Raw genomic sequence first — 19,310 nt, 5'->3', positions numbered from 1 at the left:
CGCGCATCAAGCCCGCGCTTTGCCCTGAGCGTGTGACCCCGCCCCTCTGTGCTTTTATGCGCGTGCGCTGCCTCGCGTATCACCCGCTGGGCCCCGCCCCCTGCCCAGCCGGGGTCGGCTTGGGCTTCTACCACCTTCACGGTCCCTCGTAAAAATCTAAACTACTTGACTATTTATGCATTTCTAAATCACATCTTAACTGCTCTTTTATTTGCTAAAATGAGCACATTAAACAAATAAAATTATGTAAAAATGAATCTACAAAATAAAGTAAATTAAATTTACATGTTTACAAATTCAAAACAAAACACGAATGCCGGCATGTGTAAAATGACATTTCCAATACGCGGACAGCACCTGAACGCTGCACAAACCTCGTGTGTGCGTGTGTGTGCGTGCGTGTGTGTATGTGTGTGCGTGTGTGAGAGAGTTGCGTGCGAAGAGCTGACATGTCATTGAGAAGAATCTTCACCTGTAAGCGAGGAAGTCAAGACTTTAAAGCTTCACAACATTTGAATGAAGCACAGAAGAGATTTTATTCCCTGACTCTACTTCCGCTTGGATTGAGGATTGTGTGAGTGGATTTTGTCTCTTTTGTTTTCTTTTTTCCTTTTTTTTTTCTTTCATGTGAGATCACTGCAAAATTATACTGGACCTCACTGGCAACCTCGCAGAAAGCTGGTATGTTGTTAAAAATGCTATTTCATTATTACTGCTGTGCATCATTTATGACATCTCATGCACATGTCTTCTCTGTTGTGTCTGTCTACACACACGCGCGCACACGCACACGCACACGCACACACTAACACGCTCACACACTTTCCTACACGCAGCGCACCTGTTACCTGCACGGAGCGCAAAACGATGATCCCGCCAGGTGACTGCATGTACGCGGGCAGAAAGAGGAGGAAGCCCATCCAAAAACAGTTAAGAAATATTTCAAATTTATTTTCATCTTTCAATACTATATTTTATTTAGTATTTACACTTGCAAATATTACAATACAAGTATTCAACCTGCTGTTGAAATGTTCTAAACTACTTCATTTTATGTGCAAACTCAAGGGTCAAATTTGTTTTAAGTTATTGTCAGTCAAAACGTTTTATTATAATACTAATTTTATATTACTAATATTCTATAGTCCTAATACTCTACCAACTTTTCATTGTATGACTAACATTTTATCTTATTTTTATTATCTGTCTACTTTTTATTATATATAGTCCGAATATTCTATCAACTTTTTATTATAGTTTTAATATTAAATCAACTTTTTTTTAAATTAAAGCCCGAATATTTCAGCTACTTTTTTGATCAATAGTCCCAATAATTAATCAAGTTTTTTTCAATTATAGTCCTAATAATCTATCTTTCTTTTACTGCATTATTGCATAATATTTAGTCAACATTTTATTCTAGTCCTAAAATACTAGTAACTTTTTAATTTTACCACTAATAGTTGTATCAACTTTTTCTAATAGTCCTAATATACTATGAACTTTTATTATATTGTTAATATGTTATCCACTTTTTATTATAGTCCTAATATTTTATTACATTTTTATTCTAGTCCTAATATTTTATCAACTTTTTACTATAGTACTACTATTCTATTAACTTTTTATTTTACCACTAATATTTATATAAACTTTTTCTCATAGTCCTAATATACTATGAACTTTTATTCTATTGTTAATATGTTATCAACGTGTTGTTATAGTCCTAATATTTTATTAACTTTTTATTATATTCCTTTTATACTATCAACTTTTTTTTATTATAGTCTTAATATTCTATTAAGTTTTTATTAGAGTCTTAATATTTCATCAACTTTTTTATTATATTCTTAATATTCTATAAACTTTTTTTAAAGTCCTAATATTTTGTTAACTTTTTATTAGATTTATTTTATAGTAACTTTTTTTTATTATAGTCCTAATAATTGAAAAACGTTGTTTTCTATTCTTAATATTCTATAAACTTTTTTATAATAGACCTAATAGTTTATTAACATTTATTCTGTTTTTAATATTCTATCATCTTTTTATTCCAGTTCTAATAACCCATAAACATTTAATTGTACTGCCAATATTTTATCAACTTTTTATTCCAGTCCCAATAGTCTATCAACTTCTTATTATAGTTCTAATATTTGATCAACGTTTTATTATGATCTGAATATTTTATTGACTTTCCATTATAGTCCTAATATTATGTCAACTTTTTAATATAATCCTATAACTATATTAACTATTTGTTCTAGTCCTAATATTTTATTAAGATCATTACATTAATTATTACTGCATATAATGACACACTTTCATTATTTCCTTTAAAATGTAAAAATTGATTGATATGATTGAAGGTCTTGAAATTATTAATTAAAATCCTGCAGTGACTTATGATTCAATAAAAGGAATTTTGACAATCAAAGAAAGTAAAGCAATATGTTTAAAAGTGTATTTTGTTGGAGTGAAGTTTATGAAAAGTGTATGTTAACAACTAGTATATGAATCATATTTGTTTTCAGTTGGAGAACAAGTTGTGCTCATAAACGATCATCAATGTTTCTAATAAGACTATTAAGCAATCAGCTGGTCAAGTTGTTAGTGTTATGTTAAATGAAAACAAACGTTTGTGTGTTGTGAAGATGAATTCAGTTCAAGTAAGGAGAAAAAAAGACTTGATAATGTCTGATAATGATAAGTGTATTATTTTAATTAGGACAGCTTTCATAAATCATCTTTGTTTGCTGCAAATACCTTCATTTGTTGTATTTGTCAAGAACAACAAATGTTTTGTGTGCTGAAAGATGCTCATGCGACTATTATCATGAAACAATAAATCAACTGATAAATCTATACATCAGTAACAAATATCAATCAAACAACTTGTCAGTAATTGTAGTTTTTCTGTAAATCAAGTACAGATGACTGTGAGAAGCTGCAAATGCTGTGATTATAAATTGTTAGTTATGACTATTCACATGATTATGATCATTCAACACTTGCATTTCTGTAAAAAGTTCTCAGAAGAACAATAATAGGAATAAAAGTATTCATGTTTTGATGCATGTCGTCTTGCTGACAGGAAACCGTCGTCTGCTAATGAGAAAACAAATCCGTCCAAACGACATCGAGATCGTTTGAACGCTGAGTTGGATCGACTGGGGAGTTTGTTGCCTTTTTCTGCTGATGTCATTTCCAAACTGGACAAACTTTCTGTGCTCAGACTTGCAGTTTCTTACCTCAGAGTTAAAAGCTTCTTTCAAGGTAAACACGCTTTTATATTACACTCTTTTAGTGTGTGTGCGCGTCTGTGTCTGTGTGCGTGTGTGTCCTGTGCTGAAATGACATAACTTGTTGCGTATCACACACACGCATTATTCCATTTCAATTCAGTTTATTTGGAACATGTTAAAACTTCACAAGCCCAACCGTCCAAAAGGAGGGTGACAAAGCAGAGCTAATATGGTCCCACTCCTGTCCCATAAGCAGCAGAAAAAAATAAAATAAAGAAGGAAAAAAACAGCTGAACACCATTATATATTATGGTGTGGTTATAATAACCACATCAGAACACGCTTATGTCAACAACACGTTTATGTCGACAAACTAATCTACGCCAACATACATGGGGACTGCTTGTGTCGACATAAACGTTATGTTGAATCATAAAGCTTATACGTAACTACTGTACTGTGTAAGTACACAACATTAAAACATGCACACATTGAACATCCTGTTCGGCTTTAAAATAAAAGCATGGCTGCCTTACGCTGGATTCTATTTCTGTGAACAAAGTCATAAGTGAGTTTTTACTCCAGTTATGTTGACCAGCGCTTGTGTTGACATCAGTCAGCAAATTTGAGGGGCGTCAACATAAACATGTTTCACTGCACTTCGAAGTGAAAGCATAGAAAGTAATATGTTCACTACAGTAAATATTCATCCTGCTTTGTTACACATGTAGTTTATCAATTGGATTAATCACATTGTTATTTTACATTCATACATACATACATACATGCGTTCATACATTCATAAGTTCATATTCAAACATTCATATTTTCATATTCAAACATTCATACATTCAGTAGACGTGAGATTTCTGCAGTAACGTGGAAATTCATGTTTTTAAACATTAATTTTTGCGTCAAAATATCACTTCGGCATTTTTTAAATGAAATATCAATAAAAATATGTTCTAAACAAAATGTGTTGAATGCCCTCCTTAGCCGCTGGTACTCGCTAATATGATTAGCAGCAAAGTGGACAGCTGCCAATGTTGTGGCTCTGATAGCGAACAGAGGTGACAACAAGTAAGCTAGCTAGATGGTTAGCTAACTAGCAAGCTTGTTTCGGTACTCCAAAATAAATAGAAGAAAACAAGTTAAGACCATGGTCGAGAGCGCCGAAACAAGCTCGCTAGTTAGCGAACCATCTATCTAGCTTACTTGTTGTCGCCTCCGTTCGCTCTCTGAGCCACAACCAGGGCTGTAACTTGGATTTGACAAATACCCAGGTCAAAAATTTGTTGTCCAAGAGTAACTTTGAAAGGTTGAAATCATGGGTAAATACTTTTATACATTGTTATATTCTTACATTTATTATTTTCAGACATATATTCTTCATACATTCATACATAAATTCTTCATACATTCATACTTTCAGCCGAAAAGAAGAAGTGTTACTTTTATTTCACTTTCTTCTTGTTGAATATTTCTCTGCTGTACCTCTTTTTATTGTCCACTGGGGGTCTTTGTGAAGCTGTAGCGTTTTCCTGCGTATTATTATTATTTTGATATAGGATTAAAAATGAAACCAAACATTGCTTTGTTGTAGTTGTAGTGAGTATTAAAAACATGAAGTCATAGGATGAAGAAACACTGATAGCTATTGACTATTGTCTTCGATGTTTACTTTATAAAAACATATGTGGATTTTTTTTTTTTATGGTCATTTTACTGTAACCCAGACAGAAAGAATGTTAAAAACTATTTGTATTTGCAGTGAAGAACATATTTTTTGTTATAATCCAAAAGAGGACACTTTAAGTACACTTTAAGTTTCAAGAGGTAGTCACCTGATATATTTTCACTTCAATGGTGTACTTCAAGCTCAGTGAGAGAATGCCGAGAGTGTGCAAAGCAGTAATCAGAGCAAAGGGTGGCTATTTTGAAGAAACTAGAATATAAAACATGTTTTCAGTTATTTCACCTTTTTTTGTTAAGTACATAACTCCACATGTGGATATATATATATATATATATATATATATATATATATATATATATATATATATATATATATATATATATATATATATATATATATATATATATATATATATATATATATATTCTTGAGGGTTTCCTCAATCGTCAGGACGATTGAGGAAACCCTCAAGAAACAGGCCTGTAGAGATGAAATAGTCTTGTGATTTTTCCCCACACATACATATTACGCTCTACCACGGTATCGAGCACTATTTTTTTGGGATAATCTAATTAAGACATATATATATGTGTATATATATATATATATATATATATATATATATATATATATATATATATATATATATATATATATATATATATATATATATATATATATATATATATATATATATATATATATATATATATATGTATGTATGTATGTATGTATGTATGTATGTATGTATGTATGTATGTATGTATGTATGTATGTATATATATATATATATATATATATATATATATATATATATATATATATATATATATATATATCGATTTTCTACCGATTGTCCCTTTTTGGGGTTGCTGGAGCCTATCTCAGCTGCATTCGGGCGGAAGGCGGGGTACACCCTGGACAAGTTGCCACCTCATCGCAGGGCCAACACAGATAAACAGACAACATTCACACTCACATTCACACACTAGGGCCAATTTAGTGTTGCCAATCAACCTATCCCCAGGTGCATGTCTTTGGAGGTGGGAGGAAGCCGGAGTACCCGGAGGGAACCCACGCAGTCATGGGGAGAACATGCAAACTCCACACAGAAAGATCCTGAGCACGGGATTGAACTCAGGACTACTCAGGACCTTCGTATTGTGAGGCATATATGTATATGTATATATATATATATATATATATATATATATATATATATATATATATATATATATATATATATATTAATATATATATATATATATATATATATATATATATATATATATATATATATATATATATATATATATATATATATATATATATATATATATATATATATATATATATATATATAAGTGGTAGAGGATGGATGGATGGATATATATACGGTACATGTTTCAGCTGTGGTGGTACATGTCTGAACTGTAGTGGTACATGTTTTAGCTATTGTGGTGCATGTTTCAACTGTCGGGGTACCGGTACACGTTTTACACTCCTTGACTGTCTTTTTATGTGCCAATATGATTGGTGTGTACAGTAATGTATACAGTATGGTATGGTGTAAACAGTGTGATTGTACATTATGATGTGTACAGGATAATGTATACAATAAGTTGTGTACAGTTTAATCTGTACTTTATAATGTGTGCAATGTGTTGTGTACAGGATAATGTGCACAGTATAATGTGTACACTGTGTTGTGTTCAGTATAACGTGTACAGTTTGTTGTATACATATTGTGTACAGGATGGTGGACTGGTTCTGCAGGTGGCATGAAAGTTGTATGTCATGCCAGGTTAAGATGCTGTTGTTTGCAAACATAAAGTTATTAATTTCCCGGTACATGAGTTATTATGAGTGCTGACTCTCCCACCCTGCTTCTTTTTATTAGAGGCCATTAAGGACAAGCTTAATAGAGGAGGTACAGTAAGGGGAGCTGTACTTGAGTATTTAAGTATTTGACACTGTTACCAATGTGTTCTCCTTAATGAGTTAACTAACTTTAAACTTTCATCCAAGACACTTAATTTGCTGCTTTTCTAATTGATTCACCTCTCTAAGTGCGTCAGAACTACACACTAAATGGTGTCCCTTTAAAGGTGTAGTATTGGGGTACCACAAGGCCCCTTTTATTTTGAACATACATGAATGATCTCCCCACAGCTTGTGATTAGGTAGAGACATTACTGTATGCTGATGACACATTTACATAAGCAAACTAACTATGGACAAAGTGGCAGAGTGGCTCAAACACTCATGTTTAACACTGAACACAGGAAAAACATTTTAATTTTAATAAACAACACTCTCAAGGGGTGCATCCAAGCGTTCTGGTAAAAGGGAAAACGATCAAAACTGTGGCAGAAACATAATATTTTGGGATTACTCGTGACTGTAATCTAAGTTTCAATAAACATGTTGAAACAATGGCTCATAAACTAAAGTGGAATATATATAACTCTCTTTCTCTTGAAGCTGCAAAAACATATCTGCATGCTCTCATTCTCTCTTATAGGATATATTGTATGATCTGCTGGGACAAGCAAAGCAAACCACCATGAAGCCAATCAGATCGCTGTATGGACAAGCATTGATTTAGTAGATACATTTTTTTTTTAAAACAAGACGATACCACTATTGTAACATTTGCTCTAAATCAGTGTTCTCAAACTTTTTTCACCAAGTACCACCTCAGCAAAAAAATGGCTCTCCTAGTACCACCATAATGACCAACATTAAAATACAGTAGCATAGTAGGCCCAAGTATTCATTAAAAACAAGGCAGAGGTTTTATTTAACAAGTATATTTAACATTCTCGGCAGGGTCCTTGAGGGTGCATGGGAGTCTGCCCAACCATGTGCTTTGTGGACTTGGAGAAGGCATTCAACCATGTCCCCTTAAGTCCTGTGGGGAGTGCTCAGAGAGTATGGGGTATCGGACTGTCTGATTGTGGCGGTCCGCTCCCTGTCTGATCAGTGTCAGAGCTTGGTCCGCATTGCCGGCAGTAAGTCGGACCCCTTTCCAGTGAGGATTGGACTCTGCCAAGGCTGCCCTTTGTCACCGATTCTGTTCATAACTTTTATGGACAGAATTTGTAGGCGCAGTCAGGGCGTTGAGGGGATCTGGTTTGGTGGCTGCAGGATTAGGTCTCTGCTTTTTGCAGATGATGTTGTCCTGATGGCTTCAACTGGCCAGGATCTTCAGCTCTCACTGGATTGGTTCGCAGCTGAGTGTGAAGCGACTGGGATGAGAATCAGCACCTCCAAGTCCGAGTCCATGGTTCTCACCCGGGAAAGGGTGGAGTGTCATCTCCAAGTTGGGGAGGAGATCTCGCCCCAAGTGGAGGAGTTCAAGTACCCAGGAGTCTTACTCACGAGTGGTGGAAGAGTGGATCGTGAGATCGACAGGCGGATCGGTGCGGCGTCTTCAGTAATGCGGACGCCGTATCGATCCGTTGTGGTGAAGAAGGAGCTGAGCCGGAAGGTAAAGCTCTCAATTTACCGGTCGATCTACGTTCCCATCCTCACCTATGGTCATGAGCTTTGGGTTATGACCGAAAGGACAAGATCACGGGTACAAGCGGCCAAAATGAGTTTCCTCCGCCGGGTGGTGGGGCTCTCCCTTAGAGATAGGGTGAGAGGCTCTGTCATGCGGGAGGAGCTCAAAGTAAAGCCGCTGCTCCTCCACATCGAGAGGAGCCAGATGAGGTGGTTTGGGCATCTGGTCAGGATGCCACCCAAACGCCTCTCTAGGGAGGTGTTTGGGGCACGTCCGACCGGCAGGAGACCCAGGACACGTTGGGAGGACTATGTCTCCCGTCTGGCCTGGGAATGCCTCGGGATCCCCCGGGAGGAGCTGGACGAAGTGGCTGGAGAGAGGGAAGTCTGGGCTTCTCTACTTAGGCTGCTGCCCCAGCGACGCGACCTCGGATAAGCGGAAGAAAATGGATGGATGGATGGATGGATTTAACATTTTTGGCCACTGTCACATTACACACAGTTCAAACAGTAACACTGTGTTTGAGTATAAGATAATAAAACACTGTATTTTATCAAGTGATTCTTTGGCGTACCACGAGATAAAGCCACAGTTTGAAAATAACTGCTCCAAAAAAACAACTTATTGAGCAACAAGTGTTGACAACATTGACTGGATTAGTATTTTAGTATGATAGACAGTATAGCATCGTTACAGTAGTTTAACACTAAGAGACCTGTGTATTATTGTAGTGTATTGTATACATTATGGGTTTAGAGCACGCGTTTTAGAAAATAATTGCAAATAATTGTTTTGTAATAAAATAAAATTTTTGTAATTTATGCATTGTATCTATAAGCTTTTCATGAATTGTAGGCTTCTTTGCACAGGCACTTTATGACTTATACTTTCCAGCCAATGCATTATATAAATGAACAGTTGTATGGTCTCCCTTTGAATATCGGGGGATTGTGAGAGGAGGTGTGTAGATGTGTTTTTTGTATATGTTGCTGTTTTGTGTTGTATTCTTTTCTGTGTGAGGAGATGTTTAATAAGTCGTCATATTATTGTTTTTAGTAGTGTTGTCATTTTTTTCCCCCATGTATATTGTATGTTAGATGGTGTCAAATTAAGGACTACAAATGGAGATGAGCTGTTAGCTAAATCTGGTGCACCCATCAATTCCTTGTGAATAAGAATAACGTATCATGGGCACTGTCCATAAACTAATAAAAAATCTAAAACAAAACCCCCCTCCTGCATGTGTGTTGCCCTTCCACCCCCAAGTAATACACACAATAGCTGTTAAGTGGCACAACTGCTAATGGCGGCGCTAATCCTTGCTATGTGAACAGAGGAGTTGAGCATAGTTAAGTCATTAGTAGCTTGAATCAAAGACAATCAAAGACTCGACACTTGCTTTGTCCTGCTTGGCCTCTCGTGCCGCAGAACTGAACTCGCTTGACTGACGCTGGACTCCATTGGCTCGAACAAAGCCTGCGGGATCACAAAAGGCCAGAAGTGAATCACTCAAAGCGGTGCCAAGAGTCCAGTTAGACGCCAACTGTAACAGCTAGTGTTGCTTTGTGTGTAGTGTTGCTCAGTGTGTTGTGTTGCTTTGTGTGTGCGAACAGACGACCCGAGTGTACGCTAGAGTTCCACAAACACAACTCATGCACAGCGAGGACAAGCTTTTGTTGGTCCAACACCATTGTTGGACGCTGTCGTGTGTAATTATCGTCACGACGACAAGCGCTGATGAAGAGGAGAGAGACCAGGATGATAATTATATCATTGACGTGTTAATGCGTGCACTGTTGTAGTGTCACTTATGGCAAACACTTTGTGTTCCCGCAAAATCTAAGAAATACCACAACCTTGAAATGGATGACACTCAATTAATTAATATATTTATTGAAATACATAAATAAACAAATAAATAAATATATAAATAAATGAATAAAGACAAAGGGTAGTCCCCGAGTCATAAAGTTGTAATATAAAAATACATCTATTTTTTGTAACACTTTGGTATGGGGAACATATTCTAAGTAAAAAAGACTTCATTTAGAGTTATTTGGACACTAGGTGAACATATTCTAAGTATAAAACACTTAATTTAGAGTTAGGGGTTAGGGTTGGGGTGAGGGTTAGGTTAGGGTTCGGGTTAGGGATAGGGTTATGTTTTGTTAGGTGAGAACATACCATATTCATTAAGTGGTATTAAAGGGAGAATCATATACAACAACTTCCTTACTTAGTACTAATAAGCAATAATTCTGAGGTTATTGAGGGAAGACGCTGAGTTAATGGCTTACTGGTTGTATAATAAGGCCATGCAGAATAAGGCATTAATAAGTACTTAATAATGACTAATTAAGAGCCAATATGTTACTAATTTGCATGTTAATAAGCAACTAATTAAAGGTGAATATGTTCCCCATATTAAAGTGTTACCCTATTTTTTACATTAGACAAAAGTGGTATAAGATGAAGAGGAGACAGACCAAAATGATAGTTATATCATGGACGTGTTAATGCGTGCACTATTGTAATGTAACTTATTACCCTGAAAAGTCTATACAAACTAAATACCACAACTTTGAAATGGATGACACTAAAGTTGTAATACATTTTATTTATTTAATGAAATAAATAAATGAATAAATAAGACAAGTGGTAGTCCCGTAGTAATAAAGTTGTAATATAAAAAAAAATATATATATATTTTTTATTATGGACAAAAGTGGTAATGTCCAATCGTGAGTAAATGTAATTTAATTTAAATAATTGTAAATGTATCTAAATTTAAAAAATATAAGTAAATGTAAGTAGATATAAATACATATAAGTAAATGTGCTTTGTTGGCCCTTCGATGAGGTGGCAACTTGTTCAGGGTGTACTTTGCCTTCCGCCCGAATGCAGCTGGGATAGGCTCCAGCCTCCCGCGAACCTGAGAGGGACAAGCGGTAGAAAATGGATGGATGGATGGCTGGATGGGAGAATGGATGAATGGATGAATATACTGTAAGTGAATGTAAGTTATTGTATGTAAATGTAAGTACATATGTTAAATGTATGTACATGCAAGTAAATATTAGTTAATATAAATAAATGTTAATAAATGTAAATACATATAAGTAAATATAATTATTTTTTTCTTGGCAACACCATCATCAATATATGATACATATTAAATCTATATCTATCTATCTATCTATCTATCTATCTATCTATCTATCTATCTATCTATCTATCTATCTATCTATCTATCTATCTATCTATCTATCTATCTATCTATCTATCTATCTATCTATCTATCTATCTATCTATCTATCTATCTATATATATATATATATATGTATATGTATATATACACTTATATATGTATATATATATATATTACATATATACATATACAAATGTATATATATATATACATATATATAGTGTGTGTATGTTCTTGTTCATGGTTCTACTTGACTTTCACAAACTTCAGAAAGAGACTGGAAATGGTGTGCTTTTATTGTCTGTATGGTAAAATGCTTCAGTGTTTTATTGATCATCAAGCTGCTCCACTTGAAAGTAGTTTGTTGTTACAAGATGAAGTTTATTTACATTCAAGTCACCACACAACAAACTTGCTTGATGTCCATGCCTGTAATTTGAAAAACCACCAAAGCAACAAAATTAAAAGCTTTTGTTCCCTTTCATCTTTTTCATTCTCTTACTGTAAAAGTTGTGAAATATGAACCCCTCATTAACTCTCAGCTGACTATTATAATAATATTGCAGCGACACACAGGAACATGCTTATGGCGACAACACGCCTATGGCGACAACATGTCTATGTGGACCAATTTATCAAGTTCTGGTCCATTGTCCTATTGTTACTAAAAAAGTTACTGCTTAGGTCGACATACATGTTTGACCGCTTGTGTTGACAAAAACAAAGTTAAAGATGTCATTTCTATGAACAAATGTAGTTTATGTTGACATGTGTCGCATGTCGTATTGTTAACATAAACATTATCATTAGGCAGAAACAAACTACTGTCTAACAACACAAAACATGCACACACTCACTTCCTGTTGAGCTTGAAAATAAAAGCACTGGAGTTATTAACAGAATTCACACTTTTAATATACATTTTTTAGATTGTTATCCACCAGTAAAAATGTTTTGTAGTGGTAGAGATTAAGTTTTGGGTGCTATGATAAATGGGAATCACATATACATTATACAATGGTTACAATATCTAAAACTATTGCTATTTTACATCATGTGCAAGAATTGCTAAATCAAAAAGCATTATATATTTTTGTATAATTCACTGATTGTTCCATATCTAACATACTGTACTGAAGTGTGGCGTAGTGCTTGTAAAATATATTTATATTCAATCTTCCCTTTGCAGGAGCTGTAAAAGTTTTTATTGGAAATAAACCTCATAGTAAAACAATTCAACTTATTGAAATGTTATGAACTTATGGAGTGCAATATTGTAAAAATGATGAATAAAGCACATAGAAAAAAACATTCAAAACGGACTTGTGAAAAGAGAAAGTAGTTATAACCTAAAAGGAACTGAGATTTTCAAAAAGTCTAGTTTTAGATCAGGGACAATGGAATAAGCATTTCAATCAAAGATGTTAGTTCATGTAACAAACTTGACAGTGAAACAAAAAAAATTGAATCTTTTTCTGTATAAAAAAACCCCTGTAAAAATCATCATGATGATAAGATATGACTTTGAGTAAGATGATGTTATGAAATAGAAATATTGCCATTAGGGTCCCACATTGAATAGCCAATGTTGTATTTGTGTGTACAGCGGGCAGATATTATAAGTTTATACTTATTTCTGCCCCTTTTCATTCATGATTCATGGTAATGTTGTATCAATTGTTTCTATGTGATATTGAGTAAATTAAATACAAATGTAAAAAAAAAGGAAAGAACGTATTGGTTTATTTAAAGGACAATGTGCAGTTACATTAAAAAGATGGCTGCACCAGATTAAGCACCATGCTAATTTCCATCTGTAGTCCTTTTACGGCACATTTAGCAATCCACAATTGAAATTACGCAACAAGATTAAAAATACATAACAACATTAAAATTACATAATACAAAGCAATTTAAAATACGAGTGCAAATGACACAAGGTGTTAATTACAAATCAGCGTGCAATGTGGTCAAGTTAAAATATTTGAGCAGCATCACTCAAAGTGCAGAAGTATATAAAGTGCAACAGTTTTTTTTAATCAAAATCCATACAACATATCATACAGTGTGGTAGCCATCAGATTGTACCCACAAGGGTATCATTCAATAGTTATATACCCCATTGGTACTACATACGTAGACAAGATGGTGTTGATACACTATCAATTGTACCTGGTACTTAAAATCAAATAATCTCAGCAGTGCTCTGTTAGATAATAACATGAAATATAATGTGAAAACACAAGAATGTTAAATACATACAATATGTACAAATGTAGGAAAAACAAGTCAAAAAATTAAAATTCAGAAAATACAAAATCACAAAAAACATATTTTTTCTGTTGTCTATATTGTGCTTCTAATAGTCCAGAAACGGAGGTGCATAATATATTTGGGTGCTGCATGTTACACAACGTAACAAAAAAAACAAGACGCAGGTTTGAACATGTCATAAATATGCAGTAAATGAGTGACAGTAGGTCATACACATGAAATACTAATTTAAATACTTTTGTACTTGTTATCAATTATATGCACAGAGGCCTGATTTACTAAAGATTTCAACATGCAAACCTGATAGCACACGCAAAGCTGTGCGAAGGGAATTGCATCTCTTAAATGACAAAACGAGGAGCGCAATGTCTTCATGAATATGCAGAATATACATGGTTCCTCAACCTACGAGCACATTGTGTTCCATAACCGAACTCGTAACTTGGAATTTGCGTATTTTAAAGCAGCCCCGCTGCTGTGCTTGGCCCACCCCAAACCCCACAACTTTAACATGCAACTTGCCTTTTAAAAGAAAAGCTAACTTTTTGATGAGAAATATTGTTTGAAAACGATGGACTATAATAGTGGTACAGTACAGTAGTTTGTGTGAAAAATAATGTAATATTCACATATAATACACAGATAATATATTCTGTATCGTCAGAATCACCTTACGCCTTACATTGAATACATTAGTGTTTTACATGGGATTTTAGTGTGTGCGGCCTTGAAAAGAATATTTACTTAAACACTGAGAACAAATAGCTATAAGCATAGAACAATGTTCTTTTTCAATATCGAGCAAAGATCAGATTGTAGCAAGCAGCAAACATCTTATGGTGTCAATTTAGTCAGCATGCAGATTGTGTTGACGGCCAGAAAGACACAGACAGAGCTAGAAAGAGAGAGAGGATTGGGGGTGGAGCTCTTGGTTGCATGACTCGGGCTCGCTTTGTCCTTCAAACCCTCGGGCTTGATTTGTTAGTCGCAACAATGGAAGGTGACAGTAAACAAAGCTTGTTTGTTCTATATTTACCTCCTCAAAATCATCTAATTTGTACTAAATTATTTCTGAAATATTTAATCAATAATCATTCATTAATTTACCTATAAAGCAGGGGTGCCCAAAGTGTGGCTCGGGGGCGATTTGTGGCCCACAGCGAATTTTGTAAAGGCCTGCGGCAGATTCTAAAAATACTATTAAAATAAAACAAAAAAACCCCATAAAAAAGTGGAATAAAAGATCAAACGGGTAAACTTTAATGAGAAAGTCAACTCAATAACACAAAAAATCATAATGATTCCAAATCAATGTTGTTATAAATAATTGACCTATTCAAGGCTCCAATTACTTCACATCAAATATTCCACTTTGAAATGTTTTTTCGGAAAAATATTGCACATTTTTGTCATATAAAAAACACAATTTTCTTTGACAAAAAGGACATGAAACAAACAAAAAGAACAACGACATAAAGAGATAATAAAAATGTATAATCCTGCAGATACATCTGACAATGATCTAGAGATTTAGTGTTAAAAGTAAAAAGAACAACTTATTTTTAAAATTTCTCTAAGTGTTGCCCTTTTGGATCCCTAAAAATGTTTTTTTTTTAAAAGTACCGTTTTAAAATGAAAATATAAAAATGTCCCCCGCATGCTTTAATTTTTCAGTGTGCGGCCTTTTAGTGGAATAAGTTTGAACACCCCTGCTCTAAAGTGTCCTAAAACAACTAACTAACTAACTAACTGACTAACATGCTTCTTCAACATAAAAGCAAAACACGATAATACACTCGACACGTTCTAGCTATTTGTAAAAAGTGCTGACGTTGACCGCTTTTGTCGACAAAGGGGTCATTTTTATGAAAAAAGTTCTGTTTAGGTCTACGTTTATGTGCCGTATTATTGTTAACTTCTTTATTATCACTGGTGTGTTTCTGCAAAAGAAATAAATTATAGAATCAAACTGCCAGTTTAAAGCTTTAATATTCATACTTATTTGGACATTTTTTCAAAAGTAGCCAAATGCAACATTTTATTTTCTATTCAAAACATGTCAACAAAACTAGGTTGAAAAATAATTGATTAACTGACATTTATCATATATTGTGATGTTATCTAACCTTAACATTTTTGTTATCATATATTGTGACGTTATTATCTAACTATAACATTTATTATCATATATTGCGATGTTATCTAACTTTAAAATTTGTATTATCATATATTGTGACATTATCAGATACTGTTTGTTATCTAACTTTAACATGTGTTGTCATGTATTGTGATGATAATGTTTAACTTTAAAATTGTTATCATATGTTGTGATGTTATTTTTTAACATTTATTATCATATATTGTGATGTTATTATCAAACTCCAACATATTGTTAAGTTATTATTTACCTAAACATATATTATCATACAGTGTGGTGTTATTATTTAACTCCAAGATATATCATATACAATGTTTTTGTTCATGTCTCTGGACAGCTGGTTCCACTTATGTTGACATCTGCTTACGTCGATGTGAGTCAGTCAGTCTGTGGGATGTCAATTTAAGCGTGTTGCTAAAACGTCTGTTGTGATATAATAATTTCATGCACAATGATCAAATATTTCCATTAACTCTCCAACTTAATTGACCAAATGTTTATTTGCTGCAGGTTCTGGTTATGTTGATGTTTTTTTAGAGTTGGCATCATCAGGGAGCGGCCTTAATATGAAGGTTTATTCATCAGGACAATGACAGAGACGACAGTTGTCATGATAAATATTTGGCCCTGACAAACATAAAGCATAATATATACATTTAATAAGCGCATTTAAAGAATATTGCAGGCGACAGAAAGAAGTGTGTCAAATTCTTTCTCCGTCCACAAGGATCATGTTTGAGTTGGCATGTTGGACACAGCGCTGAATTTAAACAGCTGCTAACACACACACACACACACACACACACACACACACACACACACACACACACACACACACACACACACACACACACACACACACACACACCCACACACACACACACACGGAGTCTCTCGCCCTCCCTTAGTGTAAGTTTGCGTGCGGAGCGAGGAAATTGTCCATGCTAATGTGCCAGGGTTTGTTTTCATCATCAAATTGCAAATGTTTGAAATATGAATCATACGCACGCATGCAGACTTCAAACCGTTGTTTCTACTCACGTTTGGATCTGGATGTGATTTGACCAACATCTATTTTTCATGCACTCCTATTACTGTTCTTGATTCACAATGCAACCTTTCTTCTTCCATCACAGCTTGCAATGCTTTACTTGTCATTTATCAAACTTCATTTCATAATTACTGTGTAATAATAAACATTGTCTTTCTTGACAGTAAGAATCCCTTTTGTTCATTCCACTTCCTTTTACACTGTAATTTACATTGTATTTAATTCAGGACACGCTAGCATATGCAATAAATCTTCGTATCATTCCACAAATGACCAAGGCACATTTGCAAAAAGTAATATAAAAATCGTAGAAATATGAGAACTATGTTTAAAACTACAACCTTTCTTCTGTTGCTTCTTTTTGTTGTTCTTTTAATGTCACAAATAAGAAAGTCGCCTAAGACTGCTAATAGAAGGGGAAGGGGCCAGACGTGTTATGAAGTGTTTATTGTGTTATTATGTATTTATTGTGTGATGATGCATTTGTGAGCAAGAGACATCAGTATGTATTTGTGGCAGTACACCACAAATACATGAAAGTATGAGAAATCTTTTGGAAATTAGTGGTGTTACACTTTCATGTCTGTCAAGCAATCTTGTTCACAATTTGCACACGTGTGTCAATGTGTGTCAGTGTGCGTGCGTATGTGTGTGTGCGTGAATGTGTTAGTGCAGGGTTCCCCAAACTTTTTGACTCGCGGGCCACATTTGGTTAAAACAATTTTGCCGGGGGCCAGGCTGTATATATATATATATATATATATATATATATATATATATATATATATATATATATATATATATATATATATATATATACATATATATATATATATATATATATATATATATATATATATATATATATATCAGTGACGTGCAGTCACTGGAGGCAGGTGTTATATGTATCCAGTGATTATACTATAAAGTTATTTTCCATTTAACTTCACCAGTTTTACATTATTTTTATTCAAAATCACTGAATTTTCACATTTGCCGTTCAAATACTGAGAAGAAACTTGCTGTGATCAGCAGCCAATTGAGGCACGTCACTGAGTTGTGCCTCAACATGGATTGTGGACTCGGCTAACTGCTGGCCTGCTGTGCAGTGAAACCGTATTGCTATATAAATGATAATGATAAATGGGTTATACTTGTATAGCGCTTTTCTACCTTCAAGGTACTCAAAGCGCTTTGACACTATTTCCACATTCACCCATTCACACACACATTCACACACTGATGGCGGGAGCTGCCATGCAAGGCGCTAACCAGCAACCATCAGGAGCAAGGGTGAAGTGTCTTGCCCAAGGACACAACGGACGTGACTAGGATGGTAGAAGGTGGGGATTGAACCCCAGTAACCAGCAACACTCCGATTGCTGACACGGCCACTCTACCAACTTCGCCACGCCAATACATTTCCATAGTTTAGTTAGCTGAGGTATATAATGTACAGTGTATTTTGTCAACAACTGTATGTGTATAACGTATTTCTTGTGCTGAGCAATCATAAAACGCCTGCGAAGACGCACTGGCTGAGGCTCGCAGTAATCCCGCCTCCTGGTGGTAGAGAATGCACCCCCGCCGTAGAATGCACCCCCTGACGGGAGTGTTATATCAACTAAAGCCCACACTTAAACTTTCCACGTGCAAGATTGAATCTATTTAAAAAAGTTATTTAATAAGAAGCCAAAAAGTGCAAAAACAATAATGTTTGTGTTGGAGGAGTTGTGAATGACTGCAGGGCCACAACATTAGGTACACCTGCAGACTGCAGCACGGATTTCATATTTCAGTCATTCACAACTCCTTCAACACAAACATTATTGTTGTTGCACTTTTTGGCTTCTTATTAAATAACTTTTTTAAATAGATTCAATCTTGGCTTTAGTTGATATAAAACTCCCGTCAGGGGGTGCATTCTACGGCGGGGTTGCATTAATCCAGCACAACATCGGCGCATGGACTTCATTTATAAGTAAAGGTAAGACCATAATAACGTTTTTTTAAATTAAATGTGCTTTTTTGTGTGCTACAGTTTGTATGTGTAAAATTAAAGTTAAGTTAAAGTATCAATGATTGTCACACACACTAGGTGTGGTGAAATTTGTCCTCTGAATTTGACCCATCCCTTGATCACCCCCTGGGAGGTGAGGGGAGCAGTGG

At 34.7% G+C, this 19,310-nt stretch overlaps 1 protein-coding gene across 1 annotated transcript in view; it reads left to right on the top strand.

Annotated features, from left to right (window-relative positions):
• Positions 1-402: 402 nt before the first annotated feature.
• The window catches only part of LOC133630137 (uncharacterized), an 82,996-nt gene continuing 64,088 nt past the window's right edge, over positions 403-19,310 (top strand). Inside the window, exons 1-3 of the mRNA XM_062021489.1 lie at positions 403-681; positions 837-929; positions 3,095-3,276. Of these exons, the coding sequence (XP_061877473.1) occupies positions 868-929; positions 3,095-3,276 (244 nt within the window). The 5' untranslated portion in view covers positions 403-681; positions 837-867. The remainder of the gene's footprint in view (positions 682-836; positions 930-3,094; positions 3,277-19,310) is intronic.

This window comes from Entelurus aequoreus, linkage group LG15, assembly GCF_033978785.1.
Source record: "Entelurus aequoreus isolate RoL-2023_Sb linkage group LG15, RoL_Eaeq_v1.1, whole genome shotgun sequence".
Classification (NCBI taxonomy): Eukaryota; Metazoa; Chordata; class Actinopteri; order Syngnathiformes; family Syngnathidae; genus Entelurus; species Entelurus aequoreus.
Note: the sequence above shows the minus strand (reverse complement) of the source record. Positions and strands in the feature narration are given on the sequence as shown.